This window comes from Triticum aestivum, chromosome 5B (assembly GCF_018294505.1).
Source record: "Triticum aestivum cultivar Chinese Spring chromosome 5B, IWGSC CS RefSeq v2.1, whole genome shotgun sequence".
NCBI lineage: Eukaryota > Viridiplantae > Streptophyta > Magnoliopsida > Poales > Poaceae > Triticum > Triticum aestivum.
The window spans coordinates 281,080,268-281,106,983 of record NC_057807.1 but is presented as its reverse complement, the minus strand read 5'-3'; the positions used below and the strand labels follow the sequence as shown (position 1 = coordinate 281,106,983).

General features: G+C 44.2%; 4 protein-coding genes and 1 long non-coding RNA gene across 5 annotated transcripts; 3 read left to right on the top strand and 2 right to left on the bottom strand.

Annotated features, from left to right (window-relative positions):
• Positions 1–263: 263 nt before the first annotated feature.
• On the top strand, positions 264–1,295 carry LOC123115988 (universal stress protein YxiE-like). Its single transcript, XM_044537013.1, has 4 exons — positions 264–501; positions 596–705; positions 789–907; positions 1,008–1,295. Exons 1-4 carry the CDS (start codon positions 324–326, stop codon positions 1,168–1,170), a joined length of 570 nt encoding a protein of 189 aa, XP_044392948.1. The 5' UTR covers positions 264–323; the 3' UTR covers positions 1,171–1,295.
• Positions 1,296–3,259: 1,964 nt separating this feature from the next.
• On the top strand, positions 3,260–4,360 carry LOC123111396 (uncharacterized). Its single transcript, XR_006454432.1, has 2 exons — positions 3,260–3,580; positions 4,111–4,360. It is a non-coding gene; the product is annotated as an uncharacterized lncRNA (long non-coding RNA).
• An 8,628-nt stretch (positions 4,361–12,988) lies between these two features.
• Positions 12,989–18,021, top strand: LOC123111393 (putative laccase-17). The gene is made up of 4 exons (XM_044532183.1): positions 12,989–13,146; positions 13,249–13,400; positions 13,483–13,727; positions 16,705–18,021. The coding sequence occupies exons 1-4, from the start codon at positions 13,042–13,044 to the stop codon at positions 17,904–17,906; spliced, it is 1,704 nt and encodes a 567-aa protein (XP_044388118.1). The 5' UTR covers positions 12,989–13,041; the 3' UTR covers positions 17,907–18,021.
• Positions 18,022–18,081: 60 nt separating this feature from the next.
• LOC123111395 (SWR1 complex subunit 6) lies at positions 18,082–20,465 on the bottom strand. Its single transcript, XM_044532185.1, has 4 exons — positions 20,205–20,465; positions 19,746–19,848; positions 18,780–18,883; positions 18,082–18,574 (listed from the first exon to the last, which is right to left on the bottom strand). The coding sequence occupies exons 1-4, from the start codon at positions 20,313–20,315 to the stop codon at positions 18,371–18,373; spliced, it is 522 nt and encodes a 173-aa protein (XP_044388120.1). The 5' UTR covers positions 20,316–20,465; the 3' UTR covers positions 18,082–18,370.
• Positions 20,466–21,022: 557 nt separating this feature from the next.
• On the bottom strand, positions 21,023–24,874 carry LOC123111394 (uncharacterized). The gene is made up of 3 exons (XM_044532184.1): positions 24,584–24,874; positions 24,126–24,346; positions 21,023–21,749 (listed from the first exon to the last, which is right to left on the bottom strand). The coding sequence occupies exons 1-3, from the start codon at positions 24,732–24,734 to the stop codon at positions 21,105–21,107; spliced, it is 1,017 nt and encodes a 338-aa protein (XP_044388119.1). The 5' UTR covers positions 24,735–24,874; the 3' UTR covers positions 21,023–21,104.
• Positions 24,875–26,716: the final 1,842 nt, after the last annotated feature.

The following is a 26,716-nucleotide window of genomic DNA, read 5'->3' as shown; positions in this document are numbered from 1 at the left end:
AAAAGTGTTCGCGGGTAGTTTGTTCCGGCCGGTTGCTCGCGGCCGTACCGCTCCAGGCTCGAGCAGATGGTGGCGTGGCGCTTACGGGGCCAGGGCGGCGCGCGGCTGTTTGCTCCTGCATGCATGGATGCCACGCGCGCACGGCGCGTCGTCCTCTCGCCGTCGCCATCCATGACCCACCGCTCCAGAGCTCTGTCCGTTCTCCCTCTCCACCGTACTACGTGGTTTGGATTCACGTATATACGACCCACGCGCTCGCGCACCGGCGGCATATATCGGTGACACAACCTGAAACAATAAACCAAGAACAAGAGAGGCGAGAGATGAAGGTGCTGGTCGCGCTGGACGACAGCGGCGGGAGCCACCACGCGCTAGACTGGGTGCTACGCTGCCTTTTCCCCGTCGGCGATCAGCCGGCGACGGAAGAGGCCCGGCCTGATCTGGTGCTCGTCCACGCGCTGGAGCCGCTCCACCACGCCATGTGCCCGGTCGGCGGGACAGGTGAGCCGACGACCAGCATCACGGCACACCTCGCGCGACATTGCTGCACACCAGCGGCGCTGATATGGATATGATTGACCACGCATGCACGCAGGGTCCGCGGTGTACGGCGCGCCGTCGATCATGCAGTCGGTGCGAGCGGCGCGGAAGGAAAGCGCGCGCAACCTGCTCGACAGGGCCAAGCGGGTCTGCCACACACGAGGGGTATGTACAGCAATATATATAGGCCCTTGTGAGTTGTAAAACACGCCGTCGTCCCATCAACTTAAACCGTGGCTGCTGCGCAGGTGAGCGCGGCGGCGGTGCTGGTGGAGGGGGAGTCCAGGGAGGCGCTGTACCGCGCCGCGGAGGACGCGGGCGCCGGCCTGCTCGTCGTGGGCAGCCGTGGGCTCGGCGCCGTCGGGAGGTACGTACGTACGTGTGCCCGTCTCATGATTGATCGCGATACACACGTGATTATCACCGACTAGGTCGGTCTACACATGTGCTGATTCTTTTGGTTGCAGGGCGTTCCTGGGGAGCGTGAGCGACTACTGCGTGCACCACGCGAGGTGCCCCGTCATGGTGGTCCCGCCGCCGCCCGTCGACAAGGATGGCCAGCGGATGAGATCATCTCCAATCAGATGCCAGTCACCATGTTTTCAACAGGGGTGCTTAATGGCCGAATGATCGTCCCGCGATTTGTCATCGGGGCTTTTCACTGCCCGTATGTCTATGTTCGATGTTCTAGCTTGTTGCCACTGTCAACAGATCGAGGAGCGTTCATTAATAAAATTCACCATGATTGATGTCAACCCCGGCACCCCGCTACTACAGATCCAGTACAGGAAAAACATTTCGTTATCTCGTGTTTCGCCATAAGCTGAGCGTAATTTGTCGGCCTCTCGGCTTATATCAATGTAAGCCGAGCACAAACCTTAAGACACGGCGAAGGACGGGAACTCGGCTTACAGCGCTGCACGGCGAAGGAGGGATCAGAAACTGTTGATCATACTTCTGAATTTCTCCGAGCCTGCTTCTTCGTCATGTCAATTTCAAACTGAGTTCAATACATTGGAAGCGGTTTCAGTAAACCTCACAGTCTCTTCCTATAACCTAATAATGTAAATAGTACTCCGATGACTTGGATTAATCAAGAGTGGCAACATATTCAGGTACGGACAATGCCCAGATATACCAACTGACAAGGAAGAATGCTCCTGAACAGCCACTGTATGTCTGTATCCCTTTTTTAGCTAACCATGACTCGGTTAACAATAAAGCGACTCCGGAAATTCCATGCGACGATTAGCGATCAGCTGAACTGTATGTCCATGAATCAGCAACTGAACTACCGAAATCGCAGCCAACCACTGAAGAGCCTTTCTTTTGTTTCGAACAGAGGCTGAAGAGCCTTTCTGAAGGTGCTGTAGTATTTCAGGCTAAAACATGGCAGTTTGAAAAGCCAGCAGTTGCTGGATCTTTCAAAAAAGAAAACATGGCAGTTTGTCAAAATACACAGCTTTGTTCTTTTTTCTGTTGGTCGGAAAAGGCTTGGGTTGTTAGAGCTGTCTGCACACTTGTCTGTCAACTCAAGCAACCTAACAGAAAGCATTTCCTGCAGATAAGAAAGGTTTCTGCAGGAAGTAACCGTTTTGACAAGGACTTCGCCTGTACATCACATGGTTGAAATTATTGCCAGAAGAGAAAAAAAAAGTATGACCTTCTTTAAACAACATTTATTTGGTTAGAAAATCAATCATAACTTTATCAATACTATTTTGGTCAATTATGCTTATTTCAACAGTGCATATCTTAATTTCAATATAAAATGAATCAACATAAACCTTAGTATTGTTCAAGGAGCACACATGCCCAACATTATTAGATGCATAGTGCGACGCGGAAAACCGCACCACGCATTAGCATTTTTGTTGAGGTGACTTTAGTCCGTTAGTGATGATCACATCATTACGGAATAACATTATCATAAAATCAACATAAAATTCATGTTTGATATCCAAAAAAAATTATTCATAAATTTTTTAAGTTGAACATAACTGTGCAAAAAAAAATATCATCTCATAATTCAACATTGACATGCTATTAAAGAGAGATTACCACTGAAAGTAAATGACATCATAATCTCATATCATATTTCTCCTTTAAAATCAGGGCATTTTCTAACTTAATTAGTACATAAGACATAACTTGAAAAAAAAACTGCATAAAGGGCACTTTAAAAAAAATGAATAATTCATTATAGATATTGGCCCCATCATTCTTAGATTAAATATCAAATTTAAAAAAAATCCTACACCAAATATATTTAAATGATACTCATCATCAAATTTCATGTGTTAAAAGTACCCCAAAAAAGGTTTATTCTGAAAACCTAAAACATAATTTACAACATAATTTTCTAGATATTTTCATTTTAAAGCAGCGCAACACATTTTGAGAATGATCATAATACATAAAAGCACTGAATAAAAGGAAAATGCAAAGAACATTAAATTTTGCCCATGATACCCACGGTAGCCTTTCATTGATTTGCCCAGGAGAAAAATTCTCAGGGAAAAAGAAAAATCTCCCGGGGCCTGGACAACTTAGGCCTCAACCACCGGTCAGATTATGCCCTTTATCCACTCGAAAGCCCAGCAGCTAGCCTGGGCGCCGACCTCAGCCGTCCGATTCAGTGGACGGTCCGTATCATCCCAGCCGGAACAAAACAGGTTGCCGGTCAAACCCTACCTCATTCCCCACTTTCTCCCTGAAATCTCCGCTCGCCTCTATGAGAGAAAACGGCGACCGCTTCGGCGGCGCCGCGCAGCAGAAGCATGGGGGCGTGCCAGCTCCGTTCGCCGGAGAAGCTTACTGCGGACCAACGCCGTGTGCTTCCTCGTCGAACGGTGGCGACCACGCTGCACGCGCATGGACCGGAGGAGCACATCTCGCCGGCGGGCGCCGGCGCAATCTTTGGTGGTGACGGCGGCGAGCAAACGCACGGAGCGTTGGCTGCGCGCGTCCATTAGAGAGGCGATCGGCCAGGCGCATCATTCCGGCCGTCGTCCCGAAGGACGACGTCCTTCTTGCCATGGTGAGTACGCACGTTGGCCGGCAACAACAACACAAGTCCCAGTCCCTCTTTCCTTTTTTTAATGTTGATCTGGGCTGGGATTTGGGGATTAGGGGAAGATTGCCATTCGGATTTCTTTGATTTCTTGCGATTTCCCCTCCTTCTCACTGCTAATCGAGCCAATACCTTTTTACTTCATATTAACTTGATTCGGATCAAGGCTTTATAACCATGAACATTAACAATTAAAATTTATGTGCTATCAGAAAAACTGCTAGCTACTGATCATAGCATTAACATGACATAGGGGCAAAAATAAGAGATGCACTTGATCAATCAGGACTACCACATCATTAACCGAAAACCATCATCTTAGATCAATTAGGCCATTTAACTTGGAATTAACGTTTGAAAGGCCTAATTTGTGTTCTAGCCAGATTAGATAGGCTCGAGATACCAATGTTAGATAAATTAGCCTTTAGGCTAATCAACGTATGGTCCTAATCTCAGACTAGATCAACAACTTTATGCGGAAGCGTACAAACTTACAGGTACTTGGCGATATCTCGATGCAGCCCCTGTGTAGCCCACGGCTGCACCTTTGTGTCTCCAGTGGCGAGGAGATGTTGGGGAAGAAGCAGCACGGTGGCGAGGATGACAGCAGGGTTGCCGCAGGCACAGCTCTGCGGTGGCCGGTGGTGGAGATGGCCTTCACATACCTCAGCACATATTCAGGATCGGCAGTTAGGTGGTTTAGATCGATATGTTGTTATCCATAATGAAAACCCCCTTTTCCTTATATATGTGTGTGTGCTGGGTACATGGGACCAAAACCAAACGTGTGGATGTGTGGTGTGCTTCCGATCATTGCACACCTGGGGTCAAAAGGCTCCCCTTTTCTCTCACGGTTTGTTTCAACCGTAGATTAATTCCAACATTCTCCCCCTTGATCGTAAGGTTAACAAACATCATAAGCCCATTCTTAATAGAAATAATATACCAAAGTAAGGTGTTCTAATGGCCAAAAGGTGTCATTAAACCTCAATACTTATAGTACACCATTCTATCTTGAAATGGATAACATATTACTTTATGGGAGTTGGTTTATTGAACGGTCCTCATTTTCAGGATCAAAAGGCTTTCCAGTAACCCCATGCCGGCAACATAATCATAAGTATGGGTGGCAAGCCTTCGATAAACGGATCCGTAAAACATTCAAATGTTCTCATACGCTCAACTTCAATAGCTTGATCCTGGATTCTATTTTTCACAACACTAAACATATTGTCAATGGCTTTGGCAATGCCATTCAACTTGTTGTTACTCGCATAGAAAACTGCGTATCATATTGCAGTAGGTGGTTAAAAATATGTTGTCTACCACCATAATTTCGGGAATAAAATTTCTTGACATATAACCTGCCCAGTAGCCTCTTAACACGCCACATAATTAAATGCATATTTCTAATGCCATCAGTGTCATTAAGGAGCTTTTCCACAATATAACTCCATATGCAAGAATGAGGATGTAACGTAACGTGGAAACTTTAATATCCACATATCTCGCATAAACAATGTCTGAATAACACAAGATATCAAGGTTATCAAACTTCTCATTAGTGAGCATGTAAACTTTATTGCCTTGCATATCTACAAGGCTGTAGCGGTTTTTCTACTGGTCCATTTCTGGACTTACTTCTATATTTGCCAATTATCCCGATCACAAACAAGGGCACGTTCATACCTGAATACACATACTGCTTCTGACAACCGAAGCATAAAGGAATCGACATTATCTGATCAGTTCATAATGGTTCCTTGGACACCGAAATGTCCACCTTTATTGCCCTTAACTTTAGTAGCAGGTAAGATAGAGTACTACCACTTAATATTTTCTTTCGTACTCTATCGATGTATGTCGTCATAATAAAATTTGTACTCCTTTCAGACCTATATCTTGGCAAAATTCAATACAAGCAAAGTATGAGGCATCACCAAGATCCTATGTCATAAATAGAAGATAAAAAATTATTGGCTCGCCAAAAATATTCCATCTTCACAAGTTAGTAATCTTACTCCCCCTCATTTTATGGTACGAGAGGCCCAATGCTTGTATTATTTCATAATTGTATTTCTTTAGATAACATGCCTTATGTCAAACTTCTCCATGACGAAAACTTATGGTTGAGTCCTAAGACCATTCTTAACTTCGCCAACACAAGAGCATGTTATAATAACAATCCAAGCATCACAACAACTCGTTGAGTAAACTCTATTGAGTCCCATACATCATTAGAGCTCGTTATCACACAAGCCTCTAAGATGATCGTTCACACACATTATCAATCACTGGGTAATTGTTAAGTCTCAACATCAAGTGTTGCAATAGGCATTTTTTCTCAACTTACCTGATGCATATGAATAAAGATCTAATGGAGTTATCCTTAAGATTCATGTTCATACTCTCTAGGTTCCCCGATGATCACTTTATTTAAAGGATTTAAAAACATATCCAGAATCTTAATAATAATCATTTCAGTTCTAAACCACAACACCGTTGGGCTGAAGATGGAAAAGAACTTAAAGAGTAGTGACAAATGATTATAAACAACGTTAGTCAAAATATAACCACAAGCCACATGATACTAACAAACTTGCCACTTGAGTGAAGTGTCACATATGATTATAAATGACGTTGGTCATATATAATCAACATGTTACATCATGATGGTCATTAGACTAGCAAGCTTGCCACTTTAGCATTCATGTGTGCTTTGTAATGTTCATAAGGGACTAAGTACACGCTAACATGATAAAGGAGTCATTTTTCATTCATTCTTCTAAATAAGATTTGTTGGATCTTAATTAGAGAACCAACATTAGAATGTGCTTTTCATACATTCTCCAACCAAGACTTCTCGTTGGTTCCATCTTAATTAGAGAATTGAGATACATAGTTTGCTTAGTTGTACATGCTATAATCTAAGTAGGAGAAGTGAACGCGATATATCATATTGAATGAGACTTCTAGCCTCCCCCTCGAAATGTGGTCTAAAACCACAATTTTGATGAGGTCTCATTAATTACACTTCTCTTGCATACTCAATTATAACATAGCATCTAATCTTTACAAAAGATTCAATTAGTGAAAACATAATTCATCTCACCATAAGGTGGGACTAACATTACATAATTGGAGTTGACTTAATAACATATAAGATAACGGCATCTATTTGAGAGACCAAATCAAGGTTTCCCAATAACTAGGAGCATGAACAAAGCATCATCAATAAGATGAAAAATTAAGTCATCTCCAAAAACTAGTGGAATAAATCCAATAGTTTTGACTTTAATCTCCTTTGGATTAGTGATGTGCATGATGGCACATGCGTCCTCTCCCAATGTTTGTCTTATCATCATGATTAACATCCTTCAACCTTAAGGGCAGAAAAACATTGGGAGATTCCTTACATGAGACAATGATCTCCACTCTCGATGTGGAAAAGTTATTTACATAAGGTTCTTCTATGCCAAACAGAAGTTTGACATCATTATTATTGCTGGAAAAGAGGAGACAACTTTATGATCATCATAACAAAAAATCATGCATGAACTAACCATGCAATGGCATGAATAAAAACATGCTTAATTTTTATTCTAATTTGTATCACCGTTGGGAAGATAACAAAAAAGAACCTTACTCATTCGTAAATGACACATGAAAAACATAATCAATAAGAATATCATCATATGCCATTAGAACGCTTGCTCATTAAATCTCTAATCAAAACTTCTCGTTGGTTCCATTTTGACTAGGGAGATGTAAAATCTCGTAATGACCAACAAGAACTACGACTAAATTAATTGCCATCATTAACATAAAGTAACATCATAATATAATCGTGTGTGCCATGAGGCACTATGATGCCTTTTGACACTAAATCTCACAACGATAATATAAATATTGAACTTGAGTGTCAAAATTATCGTTAGAATTGTCAATGACATACAATGAAAATGACATTTGAATTAACATATAAATAGGAATGTCCCTCCCACCGAGTAATCATTAAAGAGGGCATTCAGAGTGAAAATGTCATAAATATAAATGCCATTGCCAACATTAAAATTGACATTAACATTATCGTCAGGTTATCATAAGATTAAAATAATAAAATTTGGACATAAAGTTACATAATAATTCATGAAATAATAATATTTGACAAATTATGATGGTCAAATGAATGGCAACATGTACTTTGGATAGATTTCATAAAAATGTCATATATTGACTAGGATATTGCATATCACATAAAATTCTTTAAACAACATTTATTTGGTTAGAAAATCAATCATAACTTTATCAATACTATTTTGGTCAATTATGCTTATTTCAACAGTGCATATCTTAATTTCAATATAAAATGAATCAACATAAACCTTAGTATTGTTCAAGGAGCACACATGCCCAACATTATTAGATGCATAGTGCGACGCGGAAAACCGCACCACGCATTAGCATTTTTGTTGAGGTGACTTTAGTCCGTTAGTGATGATCACATCATTACGGAATAACATTATCATAAAATCAACATAAAATTCATGTTTGATATCCAAAAAAAAATTATTCATAAATTTTTTTAAGTTGAACATAACTGTGCAAAAAAAATATCATCTCATAATTCAACATTGACATGCTATTAAAGAGAGATTACCACTGAAAGTAAATGACATCATAATCTCATATCATATTTCTCCTTTAAAATCAGGGCATTTTCTAACTTAATTAGTACATAAGACATAACTTGAAAAAAAAAACTGCATAAAGGGCACTTTAAAAAAAATGAATAATTCATTATAGATATTGGCCACATCATTCTTAGATTAAATATCAAATTTAAAAAAAATCCTACATCAAATATATTTAAATGATACTCATCATCAAATTTCATGTGTTAAAAGTACCCCAAAAAAGGTTTATTCTGAAAACCTAAAACATAATTTACAACATAATTTTCTAGATATTTTCATTTTAAAGCAGCGCAACACATTTTGAGAATGATCATAATACATAAAAGCACTGAATAAAAGGAAAATGCAAAGAACATTAAATTTTGCCCATGATACCCACGGTAGCCTTTCATTGATTTGCCCAGGAGAAAAATTCTCAGGGAAAAAGAAAAATCTCCCGGGGCCTGGACAACTTAGGCCTCAACCACCGGTCAGATTATGCCCTTTATCCACTCGAAAGCCCAGCAGCTAGCCTGGGCGCCGACCTCAGCCGTCCGATTCAGTGGACGGTCCGTATCATCCCAGCCGAACAAAACAGGTTGCCGGTCAAACCCTACCTCATTCCCCACTTTCTCCCTGAAATCTCCGCTCGCCTCTATGAGAGAAAACGGCGACCGCTTCGGCGGCGCCGCGCAGCAGAAGCATGGCGGCGTGCCGGCTCCGTTCGCCGGAGAAGCTTACTGCGGACCAACGCCGTGTGCTTCCTCGTCGAACGGTGGCGACCACGCTGCACGCGCATGGACCGGAGGAGCACATCTCGCCGGCGGGCGCCGGCGCAATCTTTGGTGGTGACGGCGGCGAGCAAACGCACGGAGCGTTGGCTGCGCGCGTCCATTAGAGAGGCGATCGGCCAGGCGCATCATTCCGGCCGTCGTCCCGAAGGACGACGTCCTTCTTGCCATGGTGAGTACGCACGTTGGCCGGCAACAACAACACAAGTCCCAGTCCCTCTTTCCTTTTTTAATGTTGATCTGGGCTGGGATTTGGGGATTAGGGGAAGATTGCCATTCGGATTTCTTTGATTTCTTGCGATTTCCCCTCCTTCTCACTGCTAATCGAGCCAATACCTTTTTACTTCATATTAACTTGATTCGGATCAAGGCTTTATAACCATGAACATTAACAATTAAAATTTATGTGCTATCAGAAAAACTGCTAGCTACTGATCATAGCATTAACATGACATAGGGGCAAAAATAAGAGATGCACTTGATCAATCAGGACTACCACATCATTAACCGAAAACCATCATCTTAGATCAATTAGGCCATTTAACTTGGAATTAACGTTTGGAAGGCCTAATTTGTGTTCTAGCCAGATTAGATAGGCTCTGATACCAATGTTAGATAAATTAGCCTTTAGGCTAATCAACGTATGGTCCTAATCTCAGACTAGATCAACAACTTTATGCGGAAGCGTACAAACTTACAGGTACTTGGCGATATCTCGATGCAGCCCCTGTGTAGCCCACGGCTGCACCTTTGTGTCTCCAGTGGCGAGGAGATGTTGGGGAAGAAGCAGCACGGTGGCGAGGATGACAGCAGGGTTGCCGCAGGCACAGCTCTGCGGTGGCCGGTGGTGGAGATGGCCTTCACATACCTCAGCACATATTCAGGATCGGCAATTAGGTGGTTTAGATCGATATGTTGTTATCCATAATGAAAACCCCCTTTTCCTTATATATGTGTGTGTGCTGGGTACATGGGACCAAAACCAAACGTGTGGATGTGTGGTGTGCTTCCGATCATTGCACACCTGGGGTCAAAAGGCTCCCCTTTTCTCTCACGGTTTGTTTCAACCGTAGATTAATTCCAACATTTCTCACATGAAAGAAACTCAAGTTATAATGAATTTAGTTGTTCGCCTGCTCGAAGCCTGTCATAGTATAACTTTGGGACGATATTTCTCAAGTTATTTTTAGATAGAAGCAGCGAATGCAGACCAAAACGCACGAATAAACTGTCCCGAAAAGTTCCGTAAAAGCATGAATAGATCGTCGAAGCACCCAACTATCAAGCTATCACCATCCTTTTCTTTCCTTAAAGTTAAACCTACCTGCTATTGTTCGCATTTTGCCAAGCCGAGTGCTCCCAGCTCTGAACTCTGTTTGATCAAAGAGGTGCACTATTACTGGGTCAATGCAAATGTTAGAATAAATCACTATCTAGACGGCTCTAGAATCTTGTTCTCTCCGTCGTACCTTCCCTAGCTCGCCTTATATGCTCGGTCCGAGTGGTTGGCATGGCCGAATAGGAGATGGCTTTCCATATCTTTCCTGGGACCTGCGGAGTCCGGGTGCCCGTATGCTGTCAACTGTGCACTACCCATCAACGAGATTTTGTTCGCTAATAAACCGCAATGTACTTAGTTGCAAATGGTAATTGTGTGGACCGCTGCAATGAGTCAATGCAAATGCTTCCTACCTCATTGATGTTGAAGTTTTAGCAACAAAGCTCCAGTAAAGCACTGTCTTCAAATGATGCCGTGTGGTATAGCTTACTCAAAGGCATGATGGTACTGACAGCCATATGCAACTCCCTGAACCAATTCTAGCACTCCCATGCAAGTTTGGTGGATCATTTAAGTTTGGTCCATCACAAAAGCAGTGATCATTGTATCAAGCTTTGCAACAAATATGACAATCTGTTAAACTTGATGGCCCCATTGCTTCGATTATTTCAATCAAGAAGTTTAAGCTGCCTTTTAGTTTGGTCATTAATCAGTGACTCTAGTCTAGTACTTATTTAAAATCTAAAATCACTGGACGATTGGTGTTTGCCATGTGGTCACCATCTGTTTGCTGGTTCCCAACACTACTGCATCATAATTTGCATTCAGCTATTTGAGCTCACCACCACACCAATTCAATCAATCATTTATACTACCTCACTCAATGTTGCTTGCCCAAGATCTTCCACATATGTTGACCCTCGCAACTTTGTCGATTGTTCAGGATACAAAACATGCCCGATGATTACGGTACACTGAGTTACGACATACTAGATTTGCTAGCAGGTAGAAGTTGAAGAAAATGATTCTGGGCCATGCAATACATGCACCAACATGTGAAACATCCTTTCAGTTTAAAGGACGAGAAGTGGGGTGCCAGGGAGTTGTTAAATGCCTCCAAATTATCATCATGCTACACCTAAGCAATACCCTAGAATATTTGTGGATCTTTTCCACCAAGAAAATCACTTTTTAATGGAAATAGCATGTTCCTTCCATGTCAAGGTTGATGCTTTTCTTGACATTTTGACTTTAAATTGCCTTGAATTGCAAGAAACCAGCTGAAGCAAAGGGGGGTTGGGTGTTTTCCTTTCCTACTGAAGCTATGAACAGTATTTTCACTTGCATTTGTGGTGGTTGGCACTTGCCAGCCAATCACCGCTCTTTGAAACTGAATCATTTGATGTGCCCAGAATTTGTTTGCTGAAGAGGGTAGCCTTTTGCGATTCTTCAACATTCTGAATCATAGATGATTTAGTTACCCAATTCAGAATTACTTTACTGATAAGTAATAATTTTTAAGTATAATTCATCGAGCCGTCTCCACAATTCAAGACGCGGCACATTTAGAACCAATCGATGTCCTTTGTCACTACTTACTACTTCCTCTGTAAAGAAATATAAGATTTTTTTTTAGATCACTAAGTATTTGCTGATGTGCATCACATCTATGTTATTTGGTCAAGTAGTACAAGCAACAGAAGAAGACCATCTAGATGTACATTTGACCTCACAAATGACAATGGTCAAGTTATGAATTTACAGTATCCAAAAACTTTAAGGCACCAACCCAACAACTCCTGCCAAACCAAAGACCAATTAACCTAGCAGTAAGCACCCACGGTTAACTAGTCAGTTAGTTAGCTAGTTACGCCAGAAAAGCATGGATGCAAAGAGGAAGATTCATTTTAAATAGTCAAAAAGAAGGAAAAAGTAAAGGTGTAGAACAGACAACCCTTTGTTGTCATGAGGGGCCTTGGATTCGGAAAGGTTTCTTGCTGGAACAGATTTCTGAATCAAGCCTGACATTGGCTGTAAACAACATGAAACGAAAGCTAAGGATCCTTTTAATTGTTGTTTACTAGTGGCGACGTACTATGTGGGAGTGGGAGTGGGAGTGGGAGTGTGGGACTGGTGGCTCCACTGGGAATCAGCATAATTGGAAGGAAGCTCAGCAGAATTTGAGACTGATTAATAATGCAGATGAAAGCAACCTCCTCTAGCTCACAACCGCCTTTGTTTAATCCTACTACTTAGCAAAGCAGAGATCGTTATCACAGTCAATGTGGCACTCATCGCTAGCTGATCTCGGAAGGGTAGCTCTTATGATGGAGTCGAGTAGGTTTCATCATCCTTGAGGAAAGGCTTAACTTGTGATGGAAGCATCATCACAGGTTTACTAAAGCTAACCGCGCCGACTTAACATTCCACCACATTGATCGGTAGGTAAGCCAAAAGAAGCAGAGTTGGCCAAAGAGAAAGAAAAAAATTACTAGTACTGTTTGTTTGAGCAATTTTAACATGGTCATTTAGATCAACCGGTTATTTTGCTTTCCAACGCCAACCACAGAAACAAGTGGACCGCCTGCCCCTATATAAGGGGAGCTGGTGCCTTGCATGAATTGCATTGCACACAAATCAAGCGCCAGTCAGCGGGAGGGAGCAGAGCAGTGTTTGGTCAGAATGTCGAGTTCAGTGTACTCCCTGTCGCTCCTTGGCCTTGCTGCCGCTATTCTTCTCTGCTGCTCGCGGCCTGCGATCGCCAAGGAGCAACGCCACGAGTTCGTGGTGAGTAATGCGCGCGCAGTCGATCTCTTCCCTTGTTGATGCAGATTCATTAATGGCAGCTCAAAATTCTGATGGATGGTGTTGGTGCATATGTGTATGCAGATCCAGGAGGCGGCGGTGACGAGGCTGTGCAACTCGCGGAGCATCGTGACGGCGAACGGGCAGTTCCCGGGGCCGGCGGTGGAGGTGAACGAGGGCGACTCCCTCGTCGTCAGCGTCGTCAACAACGCCACCTACAACGTCACCATCCACTGGTACGTAGTACGTCTCATCATATACTATATGAAAAAGCACCCATGATATTGCATGCTAATGGAGCCAATGGGTGGCGTGCAGGCACGGCGTGCGGCAGATGCGGACGGGGTGGTCGGACGGGCCGGAGTTCGTGACGCAGTGCCCGATCCGGCCGGGGGGCAGCTACACGTACCGCTTCACGGTGGCCGGGCAGGAGGGCACGCTTTGGTGGCACGCGCACAGCTCCTGGCTCAGGGCCACCGTCTACGGCGCGCTCATCGTCCGCCCGCGCGACCCCGTCCCCTACCCCTTCGACTTCCACGGCGAGGTCGCCCCCATCATGCTCGGTACGCTACGCACCAACGCAGATTATATTCCTCTCCTTGTTCCATAGATTATTTTCCTCTCCTTGTTCCATTAATACGTTGTTGTTTTTCGGTTGCGTTGTTGCACTTAACAAATTTTCGCACCATATGAAACGAAGGGAGTAGCTTTCATTTCACTAGCGCACGTCGATCGAGTCCTCGGCACAATGATAGCATTGCCCTTTACACCAGGACCTAGTGCACAGCATAGCATGGTCGGTGGTCGATTCTGCGTTTGACGCGGTGTCGTACAGTTGGCGTGTGTCGTATTCTAGTTGATGAAGACTACTGTGGCATGAAGAACCGACTTAATGTGAACATTTTTTATGACGATTTCTTCATACACACATGGTAAATTCTGGCAAACAAAGTGTTTACTGCAAAAGTTATTGTGTTCACTTGAAGGAATTGACATATTCCCGATAGCATAAGTTACTGTAAAGAACGTATGTTTTATCATGCTCCTTCAACTGGCGTTCGCTGAATAGCATGACCCTTCTTGAAATAGGCAGTGATGCTCGTACACAGAAACTAATTATACATAGTACTAGTATATAATTACAAGTAGTAGTAGTGGAATCTTGAAATGACAGAAAGGAATTTAGATGGATCCCGTGCAGTGCATTGTTCCAAAGTAGCGAAATTAGGAGGGGCTTTGCTTTTCCCGCGTGTTAGCGGCCGTCATCATTCCCATGCATGCATGTTTTCGGTTGGTTGGTTGTTGGCGCCACCTGCTTACCCCAGAGTCAAACGTCCAGGATTGCATGTGCAATTTAGCACCCGAAATTTATACTATCACGTCGGTCTAAGACGAACGAGAACCATGCATGCATGACCCATGACAAAGAAAGAAAAAAGGATAGCTACCACGGAGCAAGATCATTGTGCATGTATGCGTGTATGTGAGATCCTTCTTTACTCATGACATGCACATGCTAGCAGTGGCGGGCCCAGGATTTGAGAAGTGTGTATTCAAAATTTCAAATGTTAACACTTGTTCTTAAAGCTTGATAAGCCTTTTCTGCGCGTATAACGCATGTATAACTGCATGTATAACAATGTGTATCACTCAAGTTTATGAGTACTAGTTTTTATAAGTAATGCTAATTGTCAAAAATTCTTGCAAAATCACATTGCAGATAATATTAATGTATTATACTACTTAATAACTCTAAAAAAATTGTGTATAACAATTCATCCTCAATTTGCAATGTATTATGTTGTACGGAAATAGAGAGACTCAACTCCCAAACAATCTCAGATTTCAACATATATGCAGTGTAATTCTATATCAAAATGGAAAGCCAATTAGCCCAGATTAATTAATTCACGCTTGTAGCCTTTTTGAGCAAGAACTAGGGAACAGAAGGACCGAAGAACAAAACAAGATAATGCAGTGTAGAGGAGCCGAACCCAGGCAGGACGCTCTCTCGGACAGTCGGACCATCGGGCGCCGGATGCCCACGCCGTGTGACCGTGCCGCCGTCAGCCCCTGTCGCCTGCCACGCGATCAACTCTACCAGTTGGTGTGTGAGATTGGAATTGGGGATGCGACGAGTTGCGGCGCTGGTTCCCCTGATTGATCGGTTCTGCTTCCTACAAGCGATCGGGCTACCAGGCTGTACACATTGAGGAAGTAGAGATTATGGGCCATTGGGCCATGTGGGGTGGGAAGGGAGAAAATTAGAGGTGCGCTATCCTTGTTTTGGGCCGAATGTGTGGACAGACTCATACATTCTGTCAGTTTTCCTTTTTCCTACACATATACTACTATACAGAATATATACTTTGTTTTTTGGCCAAAAAATAATGGGTATTCAACTGAATACCCTTGAATTGAACTGGGCCCGCCCCTGCATGCTAGCTAGGAAACATGTGCATATATATCTCACTCTTGGTCTTGGAAACAAATGCACTACTTGCTTCAGCCTTAAGAAATTCAGATACTGGCACCTTTCTAGCTAGCTTTCAAAAATATTCAGACAAATCAAAGGAGTATGCATGCATCATCATGAAAATGTTCCATGTCTAGTTGGCTCAGGCTCTTATACATTATTTCCTCAAAAGGAATTCTAAAGAGAGAAAGCATGCATAAAGACCAGTTTCAACATGTTCTAATGTTCTCTCCAAACGGGTTTGAAAGAAAAATCTTTGGTGAAGTACCTTTAATAGGAGAGCCAAGTGCTGGCTATATCTTGTTGTCATGTCATTTATGATCAACATAATACTCCCTCCTTTCTGGTTTATAGGGTTTATTTCAACTTTTTTGTTTTTTCAATTTAAATGGCTCATCTTCATCTCATTTTTAGTTTTTGAAGTGCATTAAATTTTTGCATGCAAGAATTAAAAAGGAACACACTAATGCATGTAATGTTTCTACTCATCTAGTGGCCAAGCATGCATGCACTGCAATTAACTTAAATTAATGCATGAGTTGAATTTGAGTAGTTTTGTAGTAAAATATGAGATACATTCCTCCACTCACAAAATATCTTGGTTGATGAGATTTAAGATTTGAACCCTATAAACCGAAAAGGAGGGAGTAGCATTCAAGAAGGGTTCCCTGAAAGCGCGAGTCCGTAATTGCATAGATTCACAATAAACAGAGTCTCTAATTGCATAATAATCAAAATGGATGTCATTTATTTCATGATTTGGCTGTTTAATTAGGTTGTTGCGTGTGTGGCCGACATGAAACAATAGGCTAACATGTCGTACATCATGCCTAAAAGAACATGTGGTACAGCATGCTAGCTAATTAACTTTTTTTCTTTTCCCTTTTAGCATTTTCAGCTGTTCAATATGTGGAGCAGTACGCCTTCCTCCTATATGAATGAGAGAGATATTTTCTCTATTATTTTCCACTACTATTGTTTAAGAGGAAAAAAGGAAGAGCTAGATAGATAGTACTCCTACAGTACCATTTTCTGTAACTAATAATCTGGCTGCATGTGCGCAGGTGAGTGGTGGGACATGAACCCCATCGACGTCATCCGCACCGCCACGCGCACCGGTGCAGCTCCCAACATCTCCGACGCCATCACCGTCAACGGCCAGCCCGGCGACCTCTACAGCTGCTCCTCCCAAGACACGGCCGTGTTCCCGGTCAAGTCCGGCGAGACCAACCTGCTGCGGTTCATCAACGCGGCGCTCAACACCGAGCTCTTCGTCTCCCTCGCCGGCCACACCATGACCGTCGTGGGCGCTGACGCCTCCTACCTTAAGCCGTACAACGCCACTGTCATCGTGCTCGGGCCCGGCCAGACCACGGACGTCCTCGTCACTTTCGACCAGCCACCAGGCCGGTACTACCTCGCCGCCCGCGCCTACGCCAGCGCACAGGGTGTGCCCTTCGACAACACCACCACCACCGCCATCTTCGACTACAGCGCAGGTGGCACGGCGAGCCCTGCGATGCCGACCCTCCCGGCGTACAATGACACGGCCACGGTGACCACGTTCACGACGAGCCTGCGCAACCTCCACTCGGTGGGCCTCCCCTCGGTGGTCGACGAGGACCTTTTCTTCACCGTCGGCGTCGGCCTCTTCAACTGCTCCAGCGGACAGAACTGCGGCGGCCCCAACAACACACGGTTCGCGGCGAGCATCAACAACGCCTCCTTCGTGCTCCCCTCCACCGTCTCCATCCTCCAGGCACACTATCAGGGCGATGCCGCCGCCACCGGCGTCTTTACCACCGACTTCCCCGCCAACCCGCCGGTGCAGTTCGACTACACAGCGCAGAATGTGAGCCGCGCGCTCTGGCAGCCCGTGCCAGGCACCAAGGTGTACAAGCTCAAGTACGGCTCCGTGGTGCAGATCGTGCTCCAGGGCACCAACATCTTCGCCGGGGAGAACCACCCTATCCACACCCATGGCTACGACTTCTTCATCCTCGCTGAGGGCTTCGGCAACTTCGATGCCGCTACCGACACCGCAAAGTTCAACCTGGACGACCCACCAATGAGGAACACGGTGGGCGTCCCGGTGAATGGGTGGGCTGTCATCCGGTTCGTCGCCGACAACCCCGGGGTGTGGCTGATGCACTGCCATCTGGATGTGCACATCACCTGGGGCCTCGCCATGGCCTTCCTGGTCGAGGATGGAGTAGGAGAGCTGCGGTCCCTGGGGGCACCCCCACCAGACCTGCCAATTTGCTGAAGAAATCAAAGTTGTTGTTTTTTTTTTTTTTTGCTCAATTCTACTGATTATTTGAGGCAATGTACCATTCTCACATTTGTTGCCGCGTTCTAGTTATTTACATTTGATTCATTAAGAAATATCTTCAGTGTAATTCAGATACTTTTCAGTCAGAAAAATGTTATTCAGATAACACTAGAGGGACACTTGCAGTTAGAATTTCCTGCATCATGAGATCCAGTGGTACACTGAAATCAATCTTAGTAGTGCTAAATAAAGTACAGCTATCATTTACCACCAGCCACACAACATTTCTAAAGGAGAAATGGTGTCGGTCAGCAAAAAGATCTACCTGGCTACTAGTACTTGGCTAGCTGTACAATAAGCATTTCTTTCTGATAAAAGCACAGATCATTAGGTGCCACATGCCCACAGGGCACGACTGCATTCAACATAACTCCAGGCTCCACAGACTTGCAGATGGGTCAAGCCACAAATTTCAGGCAGCGAGTGTCATTGTGTATGACTTGGCAGCGGCAAGAACAGAACCGTGTTCCACACCTGGGGCATGTGTAATTTGAAGAATTCCCACAAACAGAGCAGTAATGGCGACGGGATGAAGTGCTCGGTGGACCCACAGCAGCCCTCAGATATGTTGGGACATGAGGTGGCAAGGCCTCCAGATTTGCCTGTAACAGTTCAGGGGTAAAAATCTTCAGTACCCTAGTTACCATCAAGAAAGATACTCCCTCCATCCCATAATATAAGAGCGTTTTTTACACTAGTGTAGTGTCAAAAACGCTCTTATATTATTGGACGGAGGGTGTATATGTCAAGAAAGAAATTTGCATCACAATTTTCCTAGTTCCCATCAAACCCTTCTATTCTACTCACCTCTTGTAAAACATCCATGAAAGATCTTACCGCCCTTTTCTCCAAAGCTTTTCCTTGCCTTGTCTTGCGTTTCATGTTCTTTGACTGCTTCTTTTGCATCAAAACTACACAAGGCCAAGTAAGAAACAAAATAAAAAATCAGCACCTACATCGTATATTTTTTAATAATTTTCTTTTCGCATGCTTTGTCTCAAAAGCTAGCAGCATACACAACCTTTCAGTATGTTAAAAGTACTCCCTCAGTTTCAAAACAAATGAAGTTCTAGGTTTACTTTATCCTAAGTCAAACTTCATTAAGTTTGATCAAGTCTATATACAAATATATCAACATCGACAACACCAAATTTACTTAATTAGATTCATTATGAAATATATTTTCATATAATATATATTTGATTAGATATTTGCAATTTTTGTCATAGACATGGCCAAACTTAAAAAAGTTTAATCCTAGAACTTCAATTATTTTAGAATGGAGGGAGTAATTCTACACCGAAATGTAAAATCAGCATGATGATTGTAATGCTTGACAGACAAGTTCAAACCATGATGCTCAATAGCGAGATAATCTGACAGCGCATGAAAGGGGTCAATAATTCACTCCACCCGTGCATAACTTGGGTTCTTGTTCTTATCAAATGCATTAGAGGCACATGACTTCAAAAAAAAAAGGAATGCTGTTACAAAGATCGATTTAATGATCTACTTCATCGTTTTCTTTGCAAGAAACGGAAATAGAAAGTGTTGCCTCTTGCTTAAAATTTATGTACGTGAATGTGTTATCTCCGATATTAGAAGCAATACCAATACCAATACCTGAGGCACAGGCACAAAGCCATTTTGCTATTTACTAGGAATAGATTGCAAAGTTTGTTTATGTACACACTGCATTGCAACTTCCTTGAAACTTCAGAAAACCACAGAAAAGAATAATGCCCCCTGAAAATAATAGAGAAAGGAACCAACCATGGTCCTCCCCATCTGTAGATCCATACTCATCATCGTTGAGATCCACCACCTCAACCCCAGCATTATCACTCTCAAGCGCATCAAGACGAGCCAAAGCAGCCTACGTGACATTACAGATATGAAGACACATAATTTAGTGAAACTGACATAAGGAGTAGCATCTAAACTGATAAGACGCACAGTAATTTGCAGGAACTAGCAGTAACTAGTGATCATAAGTCAACGACAGAACGCCTAAGAAACAAGAAACAGGCGAATCAACAAAGATTGTTTTCTTTAAGAGTTCTCCTAGGGTTGAAGCCATTTGAAGTTGAAACCACCACATTGATCAGAAGCAGCGAGCTTCCCCTCGGTAGTAAGGTGAAGCCGAAATGAGAAGAGAAATGAACGAGCAGCGCTTGCTGATATGGAGGTTCCACGGGTGGAAGTGGAATCCAAGGAGGTAGGAATTGTTACCTGAGCGCGGTTGTCGGAGCTGGAGAGGGCGGAGGCCATGCGGGAGGCCATACGCCGCGTCCGCGAGCTCGTGCGGCGGAAGGGCCCCGGGTTCTCCTCCTCCCCGTCCATCTTGGGCACCCGGCGCGCGGCGACGGCGGACGGCGGTCGGCGGCGCGGGGGAGATGTGGGACTGGCTTGAGGGACCAATTTGGGCCCTGTTGTTCCGAGGGAGTTCGTGATCCAGCCCTCAGTCAGGCAGGCGATTCCCTATTTGCCACTCATTGCAGCAAAATGCCGGCGAAACATGGGCCAGCCCATTTATTAGCTAGCTAACCCAGCTACAAGGGTTTATATCGGTTTAGCGAATTTTTTCAGCAACAAAAAATATCGCTCTAGGGAATGGGGACCTTGGTTCCCGCCAGGTTATAAATCGCTTCCATTTATTTATTTGATCTTACTTGTATTCATGTGTGATTTCAACAATTATTTTATTTCCAGATCATGTTGTTATTTTTTAAAATTATTCAGATTTGAACATTTGTTGTAATTGAAAGGATTATTGTATTATATGATGTTAAAGCATTAATAAGTTTGATTTATGTTGCTGTTTTATTTACATTATATTATTTAAAATCATGATTTTGCTATCTAACTAAAACGGATTAGCGGTACCATGCGGGATCGGGCGGAACATATGCCGCAACCCCGTACCGTAAAAATTTGCAGTACAGGTTTGCGGCATTTGTTCCGCCTGAAGTCTCGTGATACCGCAAATCAGTTTTAGTGAGAGCCGCAAACTGGTTTTGTGGGATGGTAATATACAGCATCTACTAGAGTTGCTCTAAGCAATAGCTGCTATCCTTTGTTCCAGAATATATTTAACATAGCACTGTCAAGATCCATCGGATGAATTCCCCACTAGCTAACAACAGCCTCGCTGGAAGGTAGAGAAAAACCACGAAGTGGATAGCCTTTCAGAATTGGCGACCAGGCCACCGTGACTCGCAGCTTACACGAGCCAACATCAAGCATGTCATGGCTTCTACCGGCCTCCAATGGTGCTAAGGACGTCTCAGCCTCCACGACCTTCTCACCACCACGAGACAACACAGCACAAACCACGAGCTGCCCAGACCTTTCAACAGAGACAACACGGCGCGAGAGTTCCATCTTGCCGCCGTCGCCGACGACGGCCTCTTTCTCGCCTGAATCGAGCAGCAAGACTTTCATGTGGGGAACACTGGCAGTACATGCAGTCAACTGGCCGTGGAACCCTTCTGGCCATGACCCCTCGACCAGCTCGACTCTGATGGTGGCCTCGGCGCAAGCGACGATGATGCCATATGCCAGCTCCAGTGTGCTGAGCTTACTTCTGTAGCATCTGGTGCCCACAAGCGATTTGGATGCCGATTGACGGGTATTGCAGCGGCTGATCAGGAGGCTTAGATCTCTGTCCTCTGAACAGGTAGCGCCCTTAACTTTTAGAATGGCCTCAAAGTACACAGACGGATGCCCCTCATGCACAACAGCACGAGCAGGACCTGTAAGAACCAAATGCTGACCCTGCATGCAATGCAACACCACAACACCATCAAATTAAGTAAATAACAATGCTCCTATGGAACACATCTATTGAAGTAATAAGCGATTAGCCATGGATTATTAATCCGTTCATCAAGTGGAACTTAACTACAATGACTCAAACTGAAATGGGTGGAAGATGGCCAGAAGAAACTACAGGAAGACAATTTGAGAAGCGCAAATAAATTGGGTTGCGTCGACAAGAATATTTAAACTAGCCATTCAAACTAAAAGTAAACTGAAGCCGAAACTAGGTAGTAAACAGCACAATATTCAAAACATCACAAAATGGTTTATCGGTGTGAAGTGCATACCATGAATGATGTTAGGTGCTGGCACAGAATAATAGCCTAAGGCTTTAGGGTACGTTTGGTTTACAACCAACGGTGACCCTACCAGAAAATGGGTTGGCCCATAAGATTTGGTCATTGCTTGGATCGGTGCCAAATATTTGGCGTGCCCAGCCAGCCCAGGTAGCTCCCATGTAAATTTGCCAACTCGCAGGCGCTCCAGGGGCGCCGAAAATGCTCGCCAAAAAACTGGGAGTGTTGCCCTCGCATGCTTTTCATTGTGTTCGGTGATTATCCAACACAATTAGTGTGGCAGGTTAAATGGCAGGTAAAATCACGCATGTACGTTGTACTACCAGACCTCTGGATCGATTAATCCCGTGTAGAGGCCGGTAACCAATCCTGCTTAACCGAATAACAACCCAAAGTACCAAACACTAGCTAGTATTCCCCAAGTTATCCCAGTTTTAACAAAAGACCGTGGATCAAACTACTGTACTATGGCGACGACTTTGTCTTAGTTCAGTAAAGGATGTCAGCATTATTTCCACGGACATATGTGATGCGCAGTGTGTACTTTTACACGTCCGTTTTTCACTTGGCACATTGTAGTTAATTAAGTGTGTTCTTAACAGGTGTCCCTTCTTTTTAATTAAAACTTAATTGCAATCACACTAAACACTGATCAATCCTAGTTACCAAGTGTGCCAAGTTAGTTGGATGTAAACCAAATGGAAGCTTACTGATTTTGCCAAAAAAATGTCAGTATAATGGATCTAAACCAAACAAGATCAACTTACCAAAAAATTGGTCATGCCCTAGCAATGGTCATGCAAAAAAATTGGTGCAGCTAATTGGGGCACAAACCAAACACACCCTTAGAAACACAGAAAAATGATAGTTGTTGTGGTTCAGATGTGCAAAACGCATATCTTTTGTATTTACTCAATGCAAACATTTGAGCTGGTTGTGATGGTGAGCCTGGCAATCGACCTCCCCACGATCGAACATATGTTTCTGGTTGGTGGTGCCATCTCCCCACGATTTTCGTCATTTACTTTAAGGTTTGCAAATTATGTCATATGATGAGTTTACTGTTTCCTATTTCCTATATGGCGCAAGATGCTTTGCCTTGTCTAACTAAAATATAGTATTCATGGCCATTAAATTTGTATAGAGACGTATGTGTGACATGATTAGGCATCTTTCTATATTCCTGTATAACGTGCAGGCATTCAGATATGAAAACACTACTGGCAAGTCATACTTACAATTCATAATACACTGTCAAGGTAAATTGCCAAATTTCAGACAGTAACGCCAGAAACTATCAAACAGAAATGAGAACAACGTTAGTCTCAAACAGATTGAGGGACATAAATGTCTGCTAATGCACTGTGCCATGTAGAAGGCCTATGATTCTTAAGGTCAGGGTCAGGTAAAAAGTACAAAGACTTTTCCATATGGCTCACTGGATCCCTCTATAACTGAACTACATGCATCTGTCCCCAAGTCTGGATGTGCTTACACTTGATCCACTTCCGGATGGGTCTCACCGGCCTTAGAATGAGACCCGGTCTCATAGATTTTTTTACCAAGTTGGCATCCAAAGCATAAATTCAAACTCTTTCACCAACGAATGGAAGACGCAAATACAGTTCATGGAAGAACCAACTTAAGTCAACATACAAAAACAAGGTTGAATGTCATACATGCTTATATGTGATGTGATGTACATGAACATGCTGGTTGATCGTATGTAGCCTCTTAGAATTTATACATTAGCAATGTTCAATGGATTTTCCTAAACCAAATATCTGCGTGTTGTACTTTCCCATGTTGAACTTTTCTTATTCACATGTTTATGTTCTTTGGCAAGCTTTTAGTCTGCTACAAGGTGGTTACTTATATGTGTTCTGTGGTCTGCATTGTGATATTATTAATACTCACTCCGATATGTGTTCTGCGGTTAACTTTGTACTAAAGCAGCGACAAGCAAATAGTAATATGGATCAGAGGGAGCATCAAAGATTGCATTAGACATGACAGGAAGGACCAAATATATAACCTGTTGGGTGAGGGTTTGGCAGTTGTCCCTTGAGCGGTTAAAGATAATATTGCGATTATGATCCAGGTCGTCGCGCATGGCGATCATGCCAAATACATCGAGGGGCCACTGTAAACCGCCAGTTATTTCCGTGACCTTGACTGAGAAGATCTGCATGGTGGTCTGGTGGACAGTGAAACGAGGCATAGGATTGTCCGTGAAACACATGGCGGGGATCGACGCTGCATGTACAGGAGATTCAGATTCAGTAAAAGAACCAAAATTGGCAGGAACTAATCGACATAATCCAATCTACAATTGTTGTCAGGTTCTAATAATCCAACAATACAATTGTCAATTATACATCTATATATCTACAGAACGTTGAAACTTGAAACCCAGCTTATGAACTTTGTAGGAACATCAATCAATCAATCAAAATAGACAAAACAAAGAAGAAACGAAAGAGAAGTGCTCACTGGTGTCCTCGAAAGAGCCGTACTGTTTGGACCACTTCATGTCCCAGATCTGCCGGTACTTGTTGTAATCCTGTTCAGACTCGTCTTCTTGGTTCGGACCCGGCGGCGCCCGGGGCCTCTCCTCTTTTTCCCTTAGTCTCTCCGCGTGCATCTACAGGGAGCGCTCGCGCGACAATATCTTCTCCCTCGCCATCTCTTCCTGCAGCAGCGCCGCCCGCTCCTGCTCCGTGAGCGCCTCCGGCACGATCGGCGCCACGCCGGGGTTCTCCTCGTTCCGCCTCGCCACCGCTCGCTTCAGCCTTCCCTCTTCGACCATCTTCGCTGAATCAATCGTCAATTGCATAAAAAACGACACCGCATTCGACGCCTTCTTTTTCCCCGCCCGCTTTCTCCCCGATTTCGCCGTCTCCATCAGACGCTCTCTCTTTCTTCCAGACTCCATCGTCTCCGTCTCCATCTCACCAGCTCTCGCCAAGTTCGATTGTTCCCGTCGAACCCTACTTTCCCCAGGGTGAGGAAGAGGAAAGAAAACCTAGATTCAGGCGCCAGCCAGTTGGGTTCCGTCCGTTAGTTGAACAAGTTCAGGTGGGCCAAACTCACACGTATAACGAATTATGTGACATGATTACATTTTTCCGAAAAAACGTGACTCGGCATCTCGGCCCAGCCCGTTATGTTGACACCGGAAACAAACGAGAGCAACTAGTTAACAGGCGGTTCGAGAGCGCTCCGCGGGTGACAAAGATCGCGTGCAGAGAGCTCCCGCGAGGGAAAACCAGCCGGCGCGGTTGGTTTCCGGTTTTTCCTTTTCGGTTTGTGATTTTGTGTGTTTTACAGTTTAATGTTCCAACTATTAGAATTTTCTGATTTCTCCTTTCCACGTGATAACACAAGCAAAAATAACGGACAACCGCATCGGTTCTCTGTTTCCCTTTTTGTTCCCATTATATTTCTGGCGAATGGAGATTTATGGGATAGTTACGGGCGGGGCTACCAACACTATCAAATGTGACCTTTCAAGTAAGGAAAAAACAGCAACTTTTTCACACACACACGAAGAAAAAGACATGGTTTGACGCACGGTCGTGATGACTGCAGAGGCATCGCTCCATCCTCTGAATGTCAATGTGTGAATTCTACATAGGCACGGGTCTATACTATGTATAACTTTACTAAATTGAAGCACGGCGCCTTTGGCTCGTTTAATTTTCATAAACATCTTGAAGGGAGCATATGTCGAAGTGTGTGTTGGTCGTGCAGCGTGTTGGTTCATGCGGCGCGTTGTCCGTTGTGGTGTCACACGGTGCCTTCGGCGTGGGAGAACATCCTGCTAGCCTTCAACTCATTTAATTTTCATAAACATCTTGAAGTGGAGCCATAGGTCAAAGTGTGTGTTGGTCGTGCAGCGCGTTATCCGTCGCGGTATCACACAGCGCCTCCGGCGCGGGGGAACCTCCTGCTCGCCTTCGGCCCATTTAATTTTCATAAACATCTTGAATGGGGTAGGTCGAAGTGTGTGTTGATCGTGCAGTGTGTTGGTCCGTGCGGCACTTTGTCCGTCGTGGAGTCGCACGGCGCCTCCGGCGCGGGGGAACCTCCTACTCGCCTTCTACTCATTTAATTTTCATAAACATCTTACACGGGGGGCATAGATCGAAGTGTGTGTTGGTCGTGCAGCGTGTTGGTCCGTGCGGCGCGTTCTCCGTCGTGGTGCGACACGGCGCCTCCGGCGCGGGGAACCTCTTGCTCACCTTCGGCTCGTACAGTTTTCATAAACATCTTGAAGGGCGGGCGTAGGTCGAAATGTGTGTTGGTCGTGCAGCGTGTTGGTCCGTGTGGCGTGTTGTCTGCCGTGGTGTCACACGGCGCCTCCGGTGCGAGGAACCTCCTGCTCGCCTTCGGCTCATTTAATTTTCATAAACATCTTGAAGGGGGGCATAGGTCGAAGTGTGTGTTGGTCGTGCAGCGTGTTGGTCCGTGCGGCGCGTTTTCCGTTGTGGTGTGACACTGCGCCTCCGGCGCGGGGAACCTCCGGCTTGCCTTCGGCTCGTTTAGCTTTCATAAACATCTTGAAGGGTGGGCATAGGTCGAAGTGTATGTTGGTCATGCGGCGTGTTGCCGTTGTGGCGCGGG